Genomic DNA, 18932 nt, shown 5'->3' on the forward strand with positions numbered 1-18932 from the left:
ACAGAAAACACAAAATTTCACAAATTATTCACAACAATGGGTTTGTTATTCATTTGGTACATACAGAATAAGAAATAGTCATAGTTCTTGATTTACTTCAGTGAAGATTTACTACTTTATGTGCATCTTGAGGTGACAATGTTCTTATATCAAGCTTGATTAGGATGGCGTTCTTTTCCACGATCAATATACCAGAAATTTCAGGATTCAGAAATGAAAGTTAAGGTCCAAAAGGATGCGGAAAGCTTATTTTAATCCACACTTTTTTTTTTGCTAGTGGCTTTATGTCGCACCGACTCAGATAAGTCTTATGGCGACGATGGGATAGGAAAGGCCTAGGAGTTGGAAGGAAGCAACCATGGCTTTAATTAAGGTACAGCCCCAGCATTTGCCTGGTGTAAAAATGGGAAACTACGGAAAACCATTTTCAGGGCTGTCGACAGTGGGATTCAAACCCACTATCTTCTGGATGCAAGCTCACAGCTGCGCGCCCCTAACTGCACGGCCAACTCGCCCGGTAAATCCACATTTAGAACACAACCCACCCACATACATTTGTACAACAAACACTGTTACATTAGTGAACTCTGGTTCATTTTGCCCTGTTGGCGGTGATTCCACTTTTTCTTCATCAGAATTTGAGTTTTCACTGTAATAGTATTATGTTGAGGCCAGTTGTTATAATACTGTATAGCTTTTGTGTACCTGGAATTGTGTGATTTTTCCAAACTTATGAAAGAAGGGATCCTTCATCATGTTCCATGTTTGTGGTATAACAAATGTTATTCAATGTAATGTTTTCTGAGCACCATTGAAGTAATTGTGTATGGTGTCAAAACTGCCATGGCCAGCAAAGTCTCTTGATATTACCTTCTGTACCATTGCATAGTCCTTTGCCATTCTGTTGATACATTGAATCTTTATGATTGAAACAAAGGTGTAACAATTTTTTTTTTTATACTGCGCAGCAGAAACATCAGAAAAATAAGATGATTTAGAGTTCTCTCGAAATTAAATGACAGAAACTGTATTAAATATCCTTCGAAGAGATGCACACTGACAGTATCATGCCAAATGTATTCTGATACTATAACAAAGGAAAATGATCTATTGCACAGATTTCTGTAATAAGCTATAAAGGGGTGGATCGTGGCTTGTGCAATTTTCCAATGAAAACCCTGCACCTCATCCTTAAGAACAAATACATAATTATCTTGCTTTACGTTGCTTTACGTCCGTAGGTATAACCTTAAATTACCCTACACGTGTCTCCTGGGTGGTGCTAAATAAGCAACGAAATTGGCTGCTGGACCTTAAGCTCTGCTTAACGGATATCCCAGCAAATAGAGGATACATTTAGCTTCGACTATAATGACGGAAAATTATTCCAATCAAAATGGCTCTTTTCAGAGCCAAACAAAGGACATAGGGCCCGCTTTGAAGGTCCTACAACTGAATGTTGAGGGTATAAGCCGATCCAAAAGTGACTACCTCTTAAAACTGCTTAACGACAACCATGTAGATGTTGTACTACTTCAAGAAACACATTGCGAGAATGAGTACCAACTTCACTCCAGATGTAAACTACCAGGATTCAGTCTTGTTGCAGCTACCTTCCATAAAACCTATGGCATCTCTACGCACATTCGAAATAATATTGAGCAAGTAAAAATTCTTGACATCAGCTCCGATAACATTTTCACCACCAGGATTAAAGTTGCAGACTTGGAATTAGTAAACATTTACAAACCACCATCTCAACCTTGGTGTAATGAAGCCATCAAGAATGTAAATCATCCGGCAGTCATTATGGGAGATTTCAACAGTAGGAATACTTCCTGGGGGTATGGAGATACTAATTCAGATGGTCTTGGTGTGTTAGAATGGTCTGAAACAGAAGATGTTTTCCTTGTGTACGATGCAAAAGAGAGAGGCTCCTTTCACTCAGGAAGATGGAAGAAGGACACCAACCCAGACCTCTGTTTTGTTTCAAGGGACGAGCACGGAAGACCTTTACAATGCAGCAGGAAAGTACTGAACAATTTTCCCCGAAGTCAGCATAGACCAATTCTTCTAAAAATTGGCATTGAAGTCCCAATAATAAGATCAACACCTGTACCTCGCTGGAATTTTGAAAGAGCAAACTGGGAAGCGTTTACTAAGGAGTTGGATCACAATATCCAGTGGATTCCACCCAAACTGGACAACTATAAGCGATTTGTTAGTTTAACATGCTCCATAGCAAAGAAACACATTCCCAGAGGATTTAGAAAAGAATATATCCTTGGATGGAATAGAAGATGTGATGAGCTGTACAAAGAATACCAAATCAGCAACAGAACAGAAGTCGCTGATGAACTATTGCAAAGCCTAGATTCTGCCAGAAAAGATAAATGGAACTCATTGACAGCAAGCATGAATTTCCAACACTCAAGCAGAAAAGCATGGACTCTTCTTAGAAAATTTGGTAGTTGTACTCCCAAATATATTAATAAGAGCTCAGAGGTATCTCCAGTAGATGTAGCTAAAAGAATCATCAAACTGTCCAAAATACCAGAAAATGTCAATAAAGATGAATCAAAAAAACTCAAGAAAGAGCTAAAAACTAGGCTTTCCTAGACTGAATCAACCCCCCAGTTCTCAGGGAAATTCACAACTTCAGAAATCTCAACAGCTCTAAAAGAAATAAAACCAGGCAAAGCAGCAGGAGTGGATGGGATGTATCCAGAATTCCTGAAACATTGTGGACCTAGAACCCTACACTGGTTACTTATGTTCTTTAATGACATCTTAAGAAATGGTAGGCTTCCATCTTTGCTTAAGAGAACTAAAATAGTTAGCATTCTAAAGCCCGGAAAAAGTGGAGATAGTCCTGAAGATTATAGACCAATAGCACTCTTAAGTATTTGCTACAAGTTAATGGAGAGAATGATTTACAACAGAATCTCAACCACAGCCTTCCAACGCATACCAACCGAACAAGCAGGATTCCGACCTAACCGAAGCTGCTGTGACCAGGTCTTGGCACTCACCAGCCACATTGAGAGTGGATTTCAAGACAAGAAGAAGACAGTCGCTGTTTTTGTGGACTTGACATCAGCTTATGATACCGTATGGCGACAAGGGATGATTTTGAAATTCTTGAAGATCATTCCCTGTAAGAAACTTGCAACACTGCTGAACAACATGCTATGCAATAGAGCGTTCGAAATACATTTAAACGGCAATAAGAGTAAGCCCTGTATACTAAACGATGGTTTACCCCAGGGATCAGTTCTTGCTCCTCTACTATTCAGCATCTATACTGCAGATCTTCCAGAAACTACTTCCAGGAAATTCATATATGCAGATGACATAGCTCTGGCTGCCCAATCGAGTGACTTCAAAACAGCAGAAATTACACTCACAAAGGATCTCCATAACCTGAACAAATATTTCAGTACTTGGCGACTCAAACCTAACTTGAACAAAACTGAAGTAAGCTGCTTCCACCTAGACAACCAAAATGCCAACTATGTACCTCAAGTCGAATTCAAAGGGCAAAAACTTAAGTATAACCCATATTCAAAGTATCTGGGCGTCACAATGGATCGGACACTTTCATATAAGCAACATCTCTCTAAAACTGCAGCCAAGATAAAAACAAGGAACAACATATTACACAAGCTCAGTGGAACAGGATGGGGAGCAAACGCGACAGTACTACGAACATCAGCTCTTGCCTTGATCTATCCAGTTGCAGAATACTGCTGCCCTGTGTGGCTTAACAGTGTATATACTTCAAAAGTTGATACACAACTGAATGATACCATGAGGACGATATCAGGCACCATCAAATCGACACCCCTAAAATGGTTACCCGTTTTATCCAACATCCATCCCCCTCACATACGAAGAGAACTGGCTCTAGTAAGAGAATGGCAGAAATGTCGCAGTAACCCTCAACTGCCCTTACATCAGGACTGCAACCCTCAGAAACCGAAGAGATTAAAGTCCAGAAACCCATCATGGAAGTTAGGCGAGAAGCTCCTGGAAACACATTTTGATGCTGATGAGATCTGGCGCGAAGAATGGACCTCTTCAAATCCTGACCACCTGGGTTTAATCCTCCATCCTTGTAGAGCTCCTCCTGGTTTCAACTTACCTAGAAGGGAATGGACATCTCTAAACAGAATCAGAACAAACCATGGAAGGTGTAAATTCTGGCTTCACAAGTGGGGAAAATCTGAAGACCCATTCTGTGACTGTGATAATGTGCCTCAGACCATCCAGCACGTTGTTATGGACTGCCCAAAAAGAAGATTCAATGGATCCATTAAAGAACTACATAGTGCCTCTACAGAAGCAGTGGACTGGCTGAAAAGTCTGGACATTAAGTTTTGAATGCTGACTTGTAATCACATACTTATTTAAGAAATATGTATTTATATGTACTTATAATGTATCCTTGTTTTGCCATGCGAAGTAATAGTAATCTTGCAAAATCACATATAATAATATATTCATTGTCAATAAGCTTATTTCTCAGATCTGTTAAAAAAGGAGACTATTGGACTCTTACAAAAAACTGTGGCAGTAGATGATTTAATTTTTCCCCAAAGATTTTGTAAATTCTTGTACATGAGTAATATCTGTGTGAAATGATGTTCTGTCTGTAGATGTCCATATTTTGTAAATTTCTCCTCAGTTCCATTTGTATAAAATATATCAGCTGTTGTTTCATTAAATTAGATGTACCAGAGAAGCTCTCACATGATGAGAAGTAACACCTTGGATGAGGTGGTTTTCAAATGATTTGAGAAAGACAATCATTATAAGTGTTGAATGGAAAGTGTTCATCACTTGTCAACCCATTTAATCTACAAAGTTCCAAACTTAACATTCTGATGTATACTGCAAATTTAATGCACACACTATGGATGCCACTTGCACCAGCCAGGACACAGTTCTTCAGTCACAATTCACAGAACTTGGACAGTCCTATTTTCAACTCTAGATTATTATCTTTAAATGTTTTATATGCACATCTTAAAGATTTCCTAACACCAAACAGTTCTGTTTATGAACCATGATACAGTTTTCCTTAATAGAAACAAAATCCTTTCCTTCAGGCAGACAGTGACTTACGTCATCACTGTCTCAGAATTCTTTCACACGAATGATAGTTCGCCTAGGTTTGGGGTTAGGAGTTACCGCTATAACACGTTCGTTTACTAATAATTTTGCTTTTCACACGTAATAATGTGAAGCTTTAAATTCTTTTTCAATCTGTTGAATGCTCCAACTCTTTGGCCGAACTGTTAATATTTTAATTTTATTTCTCTGCTATTTGTAAGACTAGTTTGAAATGTATGTTTCAGTTTGTTTATAATTTCATATTTAGCACTTGTTCTGTTTCCTGATATGGTGATTTTGTTTGGTATCTTACAAGGGAACATCGGCAATGGTTAAGTCGCCAATTGGGATGAAACTTGGAAAACACATTGAGGTACACGTTAAAAAGATGTCAGCATCAATTTTGGGTGCCAACATTCATTAGGGCGTTAACTAAGGGGCCTAAAAGTTGTGACATTTCAAATTCCGCGCAATCAACGATGAATACCTGCTGGCCAATACTAAGCCGGCACACTGCGTGCCTGGCGACATGCCTCTGCACCTTCTCCCCTACACACCTCCGCCCCTCCTTCCCTTCTCACCGCGCCTGCCTGTCTTCTTAGCTGTCGAAGAGAACCGGTGCTACACTTTCCGTACTCTTATCAGCCTTCCTCATATCTCTCCTTTGTAATTTCCAGATTGTATTAGTCAGTTTACGTTTTCTGAAATGTTTATGAAAACGTTTGCACCGGGCAAGTTGGCCGTGCGGTTAGAGGCACGCGGCTGTGAGCTTGCATCCGGGAGATAGTGGATTTGAATCCCACTGTCGGCAGCACTGAAGATGGTTTTCCGTGGTTTCCCATTTTCACACCAGGCAAATGCTGGGGTTGTACCTTAATTGAGGCTACGGCCGCTTCCTTCCAACTCCTAGGCCTTTCCTATACCATCGTCGCCATAAGACCTATCTGTGTCGGTGCGACGTAAAGCAATTAGCAAAAAAGAAAGTATGGTGCCTGTTGTTAATTGTGTTTTGTTTTGGTTTTCTTTTCACAATGTTTTAATGTTTCGAATAGACCAAAGATTGTTTTTGTTTACTATCAGTTATTGACGGGGAGTTTGCCCGATGTAATGAATATGGAATCATGTATTGTGTTGCCTTGTAATTGTTTGTTGTTGTACCAGTTCATACAATAGCCATTTAACCTTTTGCACATGTAACTGCCATTATACCCAGAAGACTTTAGTGTGATACTTTAATATCAGTACTTGTTGAATACATAGTCCTTCGTCAGCTATAACGCAAAAGTACCGGTACAGTAAGACTACAGGTCTGCCTGTGATTGCTGTATATCTACTGCATATATAAATGCACATCTTTTTTATTTTTCAAGGCTTTCCTTGTTACGTCAAACTTTACTACATTCCATGTCATACTCATACCAAAGTTGCCTATGCATTAAATTTATTTATATTCGACAACCATTGCTGCAATTGAAATATGTTGTGCCTGTCTCTGCAAAACATAAATAAATTGTTCAGTACAAGCACAAATAAAAACAGTCTACCTATAGGCCCATTCCTTATACCAGAGTACGTAATACGGAAAATACCAATAGTTTCAACCTCTGAGTTTATGATTGTTGTTGTTGTCGTCCGCGATGTTTCGTTATGACACAACTGATAGCATACACAAAATGGGTGGGGGGAAGGGGACATAAAAAGAAGATCTGGACCTATAACCAGGTTTTGATATCCTGAGGTACTGAATCTCATTACATTCATTGAGATCCTCTACCCGGGCACGTAATTTCTTTACATAAAAAAGTAGTTAATGTTGTTTAAAGGTGGGAGATTTACTTAGTGGTGGGTGACTTAATTTAAGTAATTCCATATGTATGACCACTCTAAAGGACACTACCGACAGCTTTAAGGCGTTTTAAAAAATAATAATTTAAGCGTAGGTAGGACGCGGTACCTCATCACACGTTTGACCATGCCCGGGGGTACTTAACTTGGAGTTGTACCCACGAATGTGGCAACTCACTGGAATTAGCAGGAATGAAAATATAACATTTGAATAAAATATGAGTATATAGTTTAGGTTATTTATTATCATTATGTGTGAAACGGAACGTTATTTAAAGGATTTCAATAATTATAGTACGAAAAGAAGTAAAGTATAGAGCTGGTCCCGTTCAACAGCTAAGCAGCCAGCAAGCGCGGGGAGAAGGGAAACGTGCGGTGGCGAACCAGTTGGAGTGGGGAGGAGAGAAGGTGCAGGGGCATGTCTCCAGGCACGCAGTGTGCCGGCTTAGCATTGGCCAGCAGGTATTCATCGCTGATCGCGTGAAATTTGAAATGTCACAACTTTTAGGCCCCGTCGTTAATGCCCTAATGAATGTTGGCACCCATAATTGATGCCGACATCGTTTTTACGTGTACTTCAATGTGTTTTCCAAGTTTCATTCCGATCGGCGCCTTAACCATTGCCGATGTTCCCTTGTTAGTAACTTTTTCGGATATTTTCTTAGGATAATTTTTAAAAATAGTGACTTGTCAAGAGATACATCTCACATTTAATGCATGTAAAGTTACGTCTGGGGTTATTACTGTATTGGAGTCATCTCATGAAGTCGGTGAACTAGATGACTGTGCAGGTAGTTCTTTGTTTGCTACATCTTGGATGAATTTGGAACCAACACATCTGTTACTGGCTCTTGAAATTGTGATAGGTCTTTTTCTACACTTAACGCATAATTTTTGTCCTATATTTATACCACTGATCTGAACCGTCCACACTTGCACTTTTCTTAGATCTTTCTTACTCTTTTTATGTCCATCTTCCGTAAAAGGATTACAACAGTTAAGCTCATTCCTGAAATCAATATATTTGAAATCTGTTTTCTGGTTAAAACATTTAAATACCACCAGTGCTGCCGCTTCTTCTCCACTTCCTCCTCCTGAAAAATTCTTGAAAAGTCTCTCATTTTTAAACATTTGATTGATGTCTTGGAATCAAAATGTGTTTTTCTCTCTTTTAGGAGTTGCGGTATGGAGCCTGTTCATCACGATGAAGTTTCTTCAAAGCCTGTAGGTCTTGAAGAATCCTTAAGAAAATTGTCTTTGAAGGATGAGAATAATGATATATTTTCTGAACTCCCTGTTGATGATGTTGAATTGTTGGAGTCAATCAAGAAATTGGACTGCCCGTTTACCTGGTTTTCCAGTGAAACTTTTCCTCTAGACTCTCCTGATGTTACAATTAACAGATGTGAGGAGAAAGCAGAAGAAATAATGGAAGATGAACTTGATTGGCGGGTATTTATTTTGAACATGGTCCTGTGCCATGAGTATACCCGTAAAAATTTAATCGGGGATGCATTTGCCAAGCATAGGTTGTTGGATAATTACATCAAGAAATCAGAAGAGGTTGATAAAAATAATACAAATGATGTACATGTTTCTATCAGTGCTCTAAAACAACTGGTACTGTCTTGCAGATGTTTCCTTGAATGTAAATCTAAACTTATTGGTGATGCAAAAGCAACACTGATGAAGATTAAAACCATAGACCTGGATGAGAAGGATCAGGGCACTATATGGGGCACAAGAGGTGCTGTTTATATGGAATATGGTTATTATGGAACAAAGGCTGCTGTTGATTTCATTGAGAATGCTCTTCAGTTGAACGCAGATCAAGCAGAATGGCACTTTCTTCTTGGAAAATGTCTAGGAAGAATTAGAAGAATTGACAATTTCAATGCTCCGCCTGAAAATCGGGAGTTAACTGCTCTTGAGAAAGCAATTGATTATAGTGAAAGAGTTCCGTATATGATCTTCCTAGCACAGGCCTACAGGGAGAGTTCTTTCAAACTGTTTTCAAGTCATAGAAATGATATGGACAGATATCAAGCTATTTGTGACAAAATGAATAATCGTTCCGTTGAATTGTACAGGTAAGGACATGAAATTAGCCTTATGAGTCAAAATTTTAAGATTATAATTTAGCTAGCTGATTACTTTATTTATAAATGTATTGTTTAGTGATGTAATATGTTTGTATAGGTGTTTGAATAGCTGTTACTAGAAATGTTTGTCAATGTTTATAGGAAGCTGTTGTTAGAGATGGTGTGTTGTGGTTATCAGGGAGTAAAATGGACTGCATCAATGTTGATCTACCCAAGGCTTTTGATAGAGTGAACAATTTTCAACCACAAAATTATTGCTAACATTATCTATCTTTCCTTTAACATTCTATCTTAATAACGTTAATTTAATGACCAGACCTCCATAAAGTAAAGAACTTTCATACAGAATTAAAAAGTAGACCTACAGTAATTCAAATGTATTTGTTACTTGCCCTGTTCTTATCTCTAAAAGTAAAAATCAAGCAGACAACGTGGCCAAAAAAAAAAAAAAAATTCTTTATTTTACTGTAATATGACTGCATTGTGTTTACACAAAAAGAAGTCTTCTCTTTCGATTTGAAAGAAAGTAATTAATTACTTTTGAAATGGCAACATCAGTACTACTTTTGATAGCCAAAGAAGATAATCTCTCCTGGGCGATAATGGTCCTGCAGTGTTTTTTTTTTAAATGCCAGCAAGCATATAAAATACCTCTCACAGGTTGCTGAATTCCTTGTAAAAAAAAAAAAAAAAAAAAAAAAAACAGAATGAATAAACTTTTCAAATACTTTTCTACAAAAATGGCAGCCTTTTTTTGTTGTTGTTGATATATTTGTTGACTTAGAGAAAGCATTCAACAAGGTTGACTGGAAGTTATTATTTCAAATTCTGAGAACGTTGAGTCTTGATTGGAAGGGCAGATGTAAACAGAAATAAACATCAATGGAACAACAAGAGAGAGGCAAGAATAAGAGAAGAGTGTGGCAAGGCTGTCCCTTATTGCCTTATCTGTTTAATATCTTCATAGAATTCACTATTAGAACAGAAGAAAAAACAAAGGGTAAATTTTAATGGTAAACAAATTCATAGTATTCGCTTTACAGATAATATTGCATTAATAGCTGATTCAGAGCACAAATGACTAGGATGCTCAGTATACTAAACAACACGTTAGAGAAGTTCAGGCTAAAAATAAATGCAATGAAAACGAAAATGATGGTCATTCAAAAGAAGAAGACTGAATTGAATACAAACATTAAATTGGGCTGTCCAAAAATAGATCAGGATAAAGAATTTTGTTATCTGGTTAGTGTTATTACCAGTGATAATCAGTGCCTGACAGAAATCAGAAGAAGAATTGCTATGGCAAAACAAGTGTTTCAAAGCAGGAAAAATCTATTGTTAAATAAGCATTTAGGAACTGAAGCCAGGAAGATATTTATTAAAACCTTTGTTTGGAGTGTGCTAACTTATAGTTGTGAGACCTGGACTTCGGTAAAACAAGCACAATCAAGACTAGAAGCTGCGGAAATGTGGTTCTGGAGAAGACTGACAGGGATGAGTTGGACAGAAAAGAAGACTAATATCCAAATCTTGAATTACGTTAATGAGAAACACACCTTCATTTATTCAATAGAGCAGAGGAAAGCTAAAATTCTTGGACACGTCCTACGACATGACACCTTTCTCCAGAATGTCTTCAAAGGCGAAGTCCTAGGAAAGAAGTCGAGAGGAATACCGCGTCTCTCATACCTTAGGAACATAATCACTCAGCTGGGTTTTGCTTCCTATGTCGTGATGAAAGGGACTGCTGAAGAATGTGGGATGTGGCTGCTGCGACAAGGCTTAGCTCTTAGATAACGGATGGATAGACTTGTTTGATTCTTCTATTTATTTACAAGTAAATTTAATAATTTTATTCAAGTCTGAAAAATATTTCTACATAAAGATAAAACTTTGATACCTCAAAGCACAGAAGTACCAAGTCCAGATTTCTTAAATTGTGGGAAATGCAAAAACAAAGTTTCAAACTCGTGTTTTGATATCAAATGATGTATTATTCTTTGGTGGTGCTGACTTTTTAGGTATAATAATCTCTCAGAAGTGATTTTCTAATCAGTTTATGTTAGAAATTTGCATACATTCTTTCTAAATTTGATTATTTGTGCTGATGTCAGGACATGGCACAATTGAGCACTTGTTAACGCAGTTTTATTGGACATAGGATAAACTACTGTCTTTTCTTGTAAAATTATAAACCAGGTCAGAAATTCAATAGAAGATACATTTATTCATCTAAATTTAAGAATACATACATTATGGAATGTAGGATTATTACTAAATTGAATTTTTTCAGTAAAATCAAATCGAAATCAAACTTCTCCTACATTAGAAACAACTGTGTTATGGAACCATTTTTGCACAAGGTGAATGCAGGTGCTATTTTCATGCATTGCAGCAAGAGAAATTGAATTTTGCACCGATTTTCAATACAAAGGGTATTTGCTGTCCTTTAGTCCTCTTCATTTTCCTCATCCATTCTTACGGCTGCCCAAACAGCTTCGTCATGAACTCCCTTTGCCGAAGGCAAACTGTTGTAAAACTCCTTATATTCAGCTGGGATGACTCCAGTTTTTAACATAGTCAACAAATCTCTCTTTTTTTGAAGTGATATAGGTAGCAGCTCTCTGTATTTTGGTTGAAGAGTGATTCCATCCCATTTAATGCTCTTAGGATTAACCTGCATCTCACGGAATTCGTCCTTCACAGAATACTTAAACTTAACCGAGCTGCTACCTTGTGTAAAGCGAAACCACTTTATGTGTAACCAATTTATATTTTATTGCTTGGCATCTTTTTTTCTGTTGTGTATTACGCATTTTGTCAATGAATCTAAATTGTAAATGCTGCTGTAGTCCTGTTGGTGTACAATGTAAGGGTGTGGTTTCTTTCTGGCCATTTCCATGACAATTTTGTACTCATGAGGAGTATAAATGCTTTATGTTTTCTCACCCTTTCAATTGTGGTATGAATGGAATCGGCCTCTAGGTAACTGTGGCCACTTTCCATAAATTTTAGATCCAGCATTTTCAGATTGGGGTGTAATGTTGTATTCATGGCATATAGTAGAGCAGATACCATGTTTTGGTTCCTGTTCTGTCCACCACACGTGTCTGCACACAGGATTAGATGCTCAAGTTCTGAATTAGATGTGCAATGTAAGAAAGTAGACAGCTCCTGATTTCAGCACTGCCTTTTTTTCCATTGGTCTCATCCCACAAAAAGCAAGTTCCATTTTTTAATTAGTCATACACTGTGACATTATAAAGAGAGAGCTTCCTTTTATAATAAATTTGGCAATCACCTGTGAAAGGGATTTGAAGTATGGCCTAAAGATCAAAACTTCCACATACTAATTTTGGGTTATCAACTGCACTTTTAGTGCCTTTATCTTTCATTTCCCGAATTGTAGTGCTTTTAGTGCATTCTGCCTCTTTACACTTAGAGCATTGGTCCTTTTTGGAAATAAAATTTGCTAACGGTTGTTCAGATTGTTTGAAAATTGATCTAAACACACATTCTGACAGTGACTTAAACAACAAGAAGAACAAAACAACACAATCAAATGCCCACTCAAATAATTGAAGTCGCTTGGACTTGGAATTTCTTTGCTCTTACAAACAAAGCACACGTGGAGATGGCATTTTTTAATTTTGTGTATTTATACAGTTTTTGCCATAGATTTGCACAAGGAATTTGAGTGCACTTGAAGCAGCTTCCCACAAGGTTTCCTACATCGTTGGCTGAACGGTCAGCGTACTGGCCTTCGGTTCAGAGGGTCCTGGGTTCGATTCCCAGCCGGGTCGGGGATTTTAACCCTAATTGGTTAATTCCAATGGCACGGGGGCTGGGTGTATGTGTTGTCTTCATCATCATTTCATCCTCATCACGACGCGCAGGTCGCCTACGGGAGAACCAAACCCATCCTGGGATATCCCGGCATTAAAAGCCATACTGTAACCGGTACTTCAGTGGTTACACACACACAGATAAAGGGAGGAAAGTAAATCGAATTACAAGGTACCTAAACACTATACACACTGTAATCATGTAATGAACTGTGGCAAAAACAGCAGAAGTAAATATCAGTGAGGGCAACTTGACGATAACAAACAAGGAACGTGGAACGTAACTGGGAACCTACCAGGGGCATGGATATGTTTGGGTTGCGGTTCGGAAAAATTAACAGTGATCTTTGATTTTCAAAATATTATTTACCAAATGGACTTTACAAAATAAATAAATTACGAACAGTTTCAGTCAATGTGGAAAATACCGATACAGTACACCTTTCTTGATACAGATACATGTTCTTAGAGACACATAAGTTATATATTCTTTGACGAGAGCTTCCTACAAGTTTAAAGAGTTAAACAAGTACATCTCAGTACAAATCAAATTCCACAAAACAATACTGAAGGTAAGAGGAAGCACAAAATAATATTACCGGTACGTTTTAGAGTGAAATCAAAACTAACTTTTCACATCTGAACAAAAGAGTGGCGATTAGGGCAAACTTGTGTGCTACACCAACAAAAACTAAATGGGACTTAAAATCGGACAGAAAACAACAGCACTTACCCCAAGGCTGCCCATGCTGGTACCGAGGAGACGTTCAGGACATCAAAAACTTCGGCAGGCCAAGACCAAGACGGCTCAGAGACTTAAGACCTCAGACCTCTCATGAAGTGCTGCCTAGCCCATTTTAAAGGGAACCCTGGCCTTGGAGTAGCCAATCAGAACACAGGAGCTTGCCCAGATTGACCAATCACAACATTTTCTTCGGTTTAAATACTTTCTCGAATACATACGATCGCGAATCTTCCATTTCCAGAATAGTCAGAACATACTTTCTAGAATACGTAACTAACAAAGGCCAACACATCCTGTTCAAAAATTCATGTTACAACTTTCTGGACAGTTCCAGTAAATATAGAAATGAAATCTACTAGTTACAAATTCAATATGTTACCAAAATATTTACACTGTACAGCTTAGGTACCAGAATGGAATACAATATTGTAGCACAACACTCCAGATCATGCAGTAAGTACTGCTTAAAAAGATTTACAAGTAAAATCTTCTACAAACTCTTTCCACTTCCAATACATTATTCTACACTTGTGCCACATACGACATTTCAGTGGGAAGCCACAGAATATATGACTTTGAGTATGGCCGAGCTAGGAATTGAACCCCCCCTACTCTACTCATTTGACCTTCTGAGGCTGAGTGGATTCCGTTCCAGCCCTTGTACTATTTTTCGAATTTCATGGCACAGCCAGGATTTGAATTCGGGCCTCCGGGGATGGCAGCTAATCACACTAACCACTACACCACAGTGGCCATCTTAAAGCTAAGAAAATAAATACAATAGAGAGTTTTCTTACCATTTATCAATTAGAAATATTGAAGAATGCAGCAAAACAGAACAACCATTAAATATAACTACAGGAGAATCTCTGGAACTGTGATATCGAGACAGTCCTGTAGAGCCGCAGTCCACAGTGTTCGGCGCCCACCTGTCAGCTTTTTTTTTTTTTCAGAACTTATAATAAGTGACATTTTAATTAGATTGATGGGGGAAAGTAAAATTGAACAATAATAGAAATTATATCTTATCAACGTTATATAGGTTGCCTATACAATTTTGCAATTTTTTCCACCCCTTGTCACTTCCAAATTACGCCTATGACTACTGGCAAAAGTGAGGGATATTGGACTAGACAAGAGTTATTGTATGGGTGGCTAAATATCTAGAAAACAGATCTTACAGAATTGGAGTAGGTGAAGTTTTGTCTGATCCTGTAATGATAAGAGGCTTTGGTGGGGGGGGGATGGTCTGCAAGGTAGTATTATTGGACCTTGGTTTTCTTATTCATATAAATCATGCGAATAAAGAACGGAAATTACAAATGAGGTTTTTTTTTGTGAATGATGTTATACTGTATAGAGTAATAAATAAGACACAGGATTGTGAGCAACTAGAAAATTACCTTGACGTTAGTGAGATGGACAGCAGACAATGGTACGATGGAAAATGGGTTGAAAAGTCAGGTTGTAAGTTTCACTGTTGTTTCACTGTGTTGATGGAGTGGAAGTACCTGATGGAGATCATTGTAAGTACCTAGGTGTTAATATAAGGAAAAATATTAATTGGAGTGATCACATTAACCTTTTCACTCCCAAGTATCTTTCCTGCTTATGCATGCCCCATCCCGGGTTATTTTGGATAATTTCACACTAGCTGAAATAAGCTAATATTTATTTTATATTTACAACTATTTACAAAGTTTTATGACCAAAAATGAAATTAAGACATTATCCCTTCACATTTTCATCGAAACTTCACTACTGTGTGGTAAATTTCCATACAGGGGTGTACACAAAGTGAAGCACTACACTTAACACATTCATATCTAGTTTCCTTCCTCTTATGGCTTGTCTTATTTGTCCTGGAACACACTACACATTCTCTGGCAGGCCGTTTCTTGCTCGCTGTAGCTGGTATAGGAGGCAGGAAGTGTTTTTTCACAAGTCTCATTGGTGGTGGACAGGATGATGGACGGCCTCCTTTCCTGGTAGTTTCCTGATGGCTGCCAAACTGCTCCAGCATTTGGCGAATGAGGTTCAGTCTGAACTCCTTCAGGGACACGTTTCATCTTGTTAGCATCTTCATTATTGTGCAGGCATTCCTAACAATAATGTCCAGAATATGAAAGAAAAGCTTTTTGTACCATTTGATACACTTTCTTCCCCACTCGATGAAACTGACCTGCATATCAGAAGAATCCACTGGTCCCATGTTTTCATTATAATCCACTATCAATTTGGGTTTTAGGGTCTGCTTATCACACTTTGTTATGGTCACCATTTCACTGTCATGCATTGTTGAAAGTGTATACACTTTTCTCTTGTCACACCAGCAAATGAATAACAATTTATCAGTATGATGAATTCTTGAGTTTCTTCTCAACCGGTCCTGGCAAGCCTTGTCTACTTCTTCTCACAGTTCCACATACATTTGTACCTTTCTCGTGGAGTTTCTCACAAAGAAATGGAGACATATACCAATTATCAATGAAAAGCTTATGCCCCTTGTCAATGTATGGCCTCATCAGTGTCAAAACAACCCTTCCTGATATTCCAGCCTTTTTCAATTCCTCAAAGTCAATTTCTGTACCTTTACCAACATATATGATAAAATACAGAATGTAACCAGTTTTACAGTTAGCTAACACAAAGAGTTTCAAACCAAACCTCGACCCTTTTGATGGTATGTACTGGAGGAATGACACATGACACTTGAATAGCACTAAAGTTTCATCAATGGCAAGGTTTTCAAATGGCACTATCACTTTATTTGGATGCATCAGAGCTGTTATTACTGGTCTAATTTTATGTAGCCTATCTCCAGGTGTCATTGTCCTGTTGTCATTGAAATGTAGCATTCTTAGAATCATCTGATATCTGCTGCGACACATGACGTTTCCAAATATTGGAGTATTTATGAGAGGATCTAGGCTCCAGTACTCTGCAATACTGGGCTTCCTTACATGGCCCATCAACATGGTTAGAGAAAAAAAAAAAAAAAACAATCAGTTCAGCCTCATCTACATTGTGCCATGCGTTCAATTGCTGTTGTGAGACATTAGGAGTTGCCTGCACCTCGTGAAAATATTTGTCTCCTTTGATATGTGCGAAAACAAATCCTTTGTGAATAACGTAATGAATATTTTGTATTCGGTAGAATGTTCGTTGAGGTTAAGTTCGTCCCTAATGCCAGACTGGGTTGGGTCGAAATCATGTTTTGTTGGTGTAAAATTAGCGTCATTTATCCAGGTTCTACGAGACTCGGTCGTTTCCGCACCATGTGATCAGGTTGTATTTCTAATTCCTCCTCCTCCCCACCTTCAGAAAAATCACTCCTACTATCACTTTCCACAGAATCATTCACTAATATATCATCTTCACTAACCTCGTAATAGTCAGACTCATCACCATTACCTAAAACATCTAAAATATCACTTTCCGTCAAACTTTGTTTACTAGTGCTTGTGGATGCAGCCATCTTGGGTGACTCAAGACAGCTGTCAAAGAATAGTGTAAGGGTCGAGACTAAATATACGGCGCTTGCGATGTATCGAGATAGCCGTGTTCTTCTCTGAGCATTGTCAGATGATGCCATCTCACGTTCAGCGACAGAACTGGAACATACGACTAAATTCGGCACCGAGAGAGAGTGGGGCATTTAACTCGTGGTTGGGACAGCAGAAGACAGTCGGATGTCCTAGTTAACTCGTGCGTGGGAGTGAAAAGGTTAACATAAATAAAGGTTAGAGATCTCTTCATATGGTTCTGAGAATATTTAGGGGTTGTAGTAAGGCTGTATGCACATACTGTACCTGAAGCTTATATCAATTGGGTGAAACTTCTGTACTGAAAGTCGACAAGTTCAGTATGGTGAGCAGCAGGAATGTCCAATACCTTCCAAATCAATGTCTGTGTCCATCAAGGATCAGCCTTGCCCCCATTGCTCTTCATACTCTTCATGAACGCCATCACTAGAGCCCGAATTTCCATGCAAATACATGTTTTTAAATAAGCTAGTTACACTTCACAAACTATGCAGATATTCGCTTTATGACTTAATGATTCCAAATAACCATTTTTTTTCCTAAAAAAAAATGCATATTTTGAAGATTTTGGATTTAACAGCGAATATTTGGACGTTTATATTGCATAATATGACTTTTCTTCTGACTTTGGTGCATATATAATGTTAACTTGCATGATAGTGCCTTTTATGAATGGTGGTTTGCAGAATTTGGGACTGTTTTTCCATGTTTTACAGTATGTCTGTTATTGAGAGACAGAAAGAATGTATTCCTGGCATCCTATCTGACAACCAAAGTTAGTAGCGTACATATGGTAGAGATCCTATAAACTAATTAACCGAGCACATTCTTATTTGTTGCTTGAGTAAACATTGACATTAGTTGGAAGGCACCATGTCGATCTCTGTCATTGTTAAGAATAAGGTGTCCCAGTTATAAATTGCTGTAAATTGAATGTTATTAACTGACGGCTCATTTTTTTTCTATGTTAGGCGAAATAAACAAAACTTGTACCACACTTCTGTGAGGACGCGTTACTGAGATAGCAACTTAGGTTTTGCACTGAATCTTCCGTTGTTATCCTGGAATTTCCTACCTGGAACTCTCATTCGTCACGTCTTTGTTATCGCAGTTTCAATCATTAGCAGTTATTGAAGAAATCATCATATGCCATCATCGCACAGAGAAGTAGCTGCGGCAGCAAGAGATAAGCAGAACAGTGATCCATTCAATCCTGATTTTGAATTCGTCAAGCTTATTGTGGTGAAAAATGAAAAGGCGTTAAATTTGACCTCATTTCACCCCAGATGTCTTCATTTAAGTATGCACCTGTGACTTCTTGTGACGTAGAAAGGTCATTTTCTGTGCTTATAAATGTGCTGACAGATTAAAGGATGAGCTTAACCCTTTGGGGTCCAATTGATTTTCTACCTGCATCCTGCACAGGTCCAATTTGACATTAGGCAAATATGGGAAAGAAGTACTCACATAAGTAAAAAGGTGAATTTTTACATTAATAATACGAACTTCAAATTTATTTATTATCAGTCAAGTTAACCACATTATCACCGATATTTTTTCAAAGTATGGTACTTCCGGAAGCATTTGTTCGGGTGTAGTCCTGGGTTCCCTGGACAGGTCTTACAAAAAATGATGTCTCCTTTCTGCCCCCTTTCACTTTCCTGTCGGAACACACGGCACAGTCCTTGGTTTTTTTTTTTGTCCTGACAAGCATCTATGATGTGTAGCTTCC

At 38.1% G+C, this 18932-nt stretch overlaps 1 protein-coding gene across 1 annotated transcript in view; it reads left to right on the forward strand.

Moving 5' to 3' along the window:
- LOC136866357 (uncharacterized) overlaps positions 1 to 18932 on the forward strand; it is a 102370-nt gene that overhangs the window by 35288 nt on the left and 48150 nt on the right. The window contains exon 2 of the mRNA XM_067143228.2: positions 8136 to 9050. Coding sequence (XP_066999329.2) covers positions 8136 to 9050 — 915 coding nt within the window. The remainder of the gene's footprint in view (positions 1 to 8135; positions 9051 to 18932) is intronic.

The sequence above is a fragment of the Anabrus simplex genome, chromosome 3, assembly GCF_040414725.1.
Source record: "Anabrus simplex isolate iqAnaSimp1 chromosome 3, ASM4041472v1, whole genome shotgun sequence".
In the NCBI taxonomy this organism is placed as follows: Eukaryota; Metazoa; Arthropoda; class Insecta; order Orthoptera; family Tettigoniidae; genus Anabrus; species Anabrus simplex.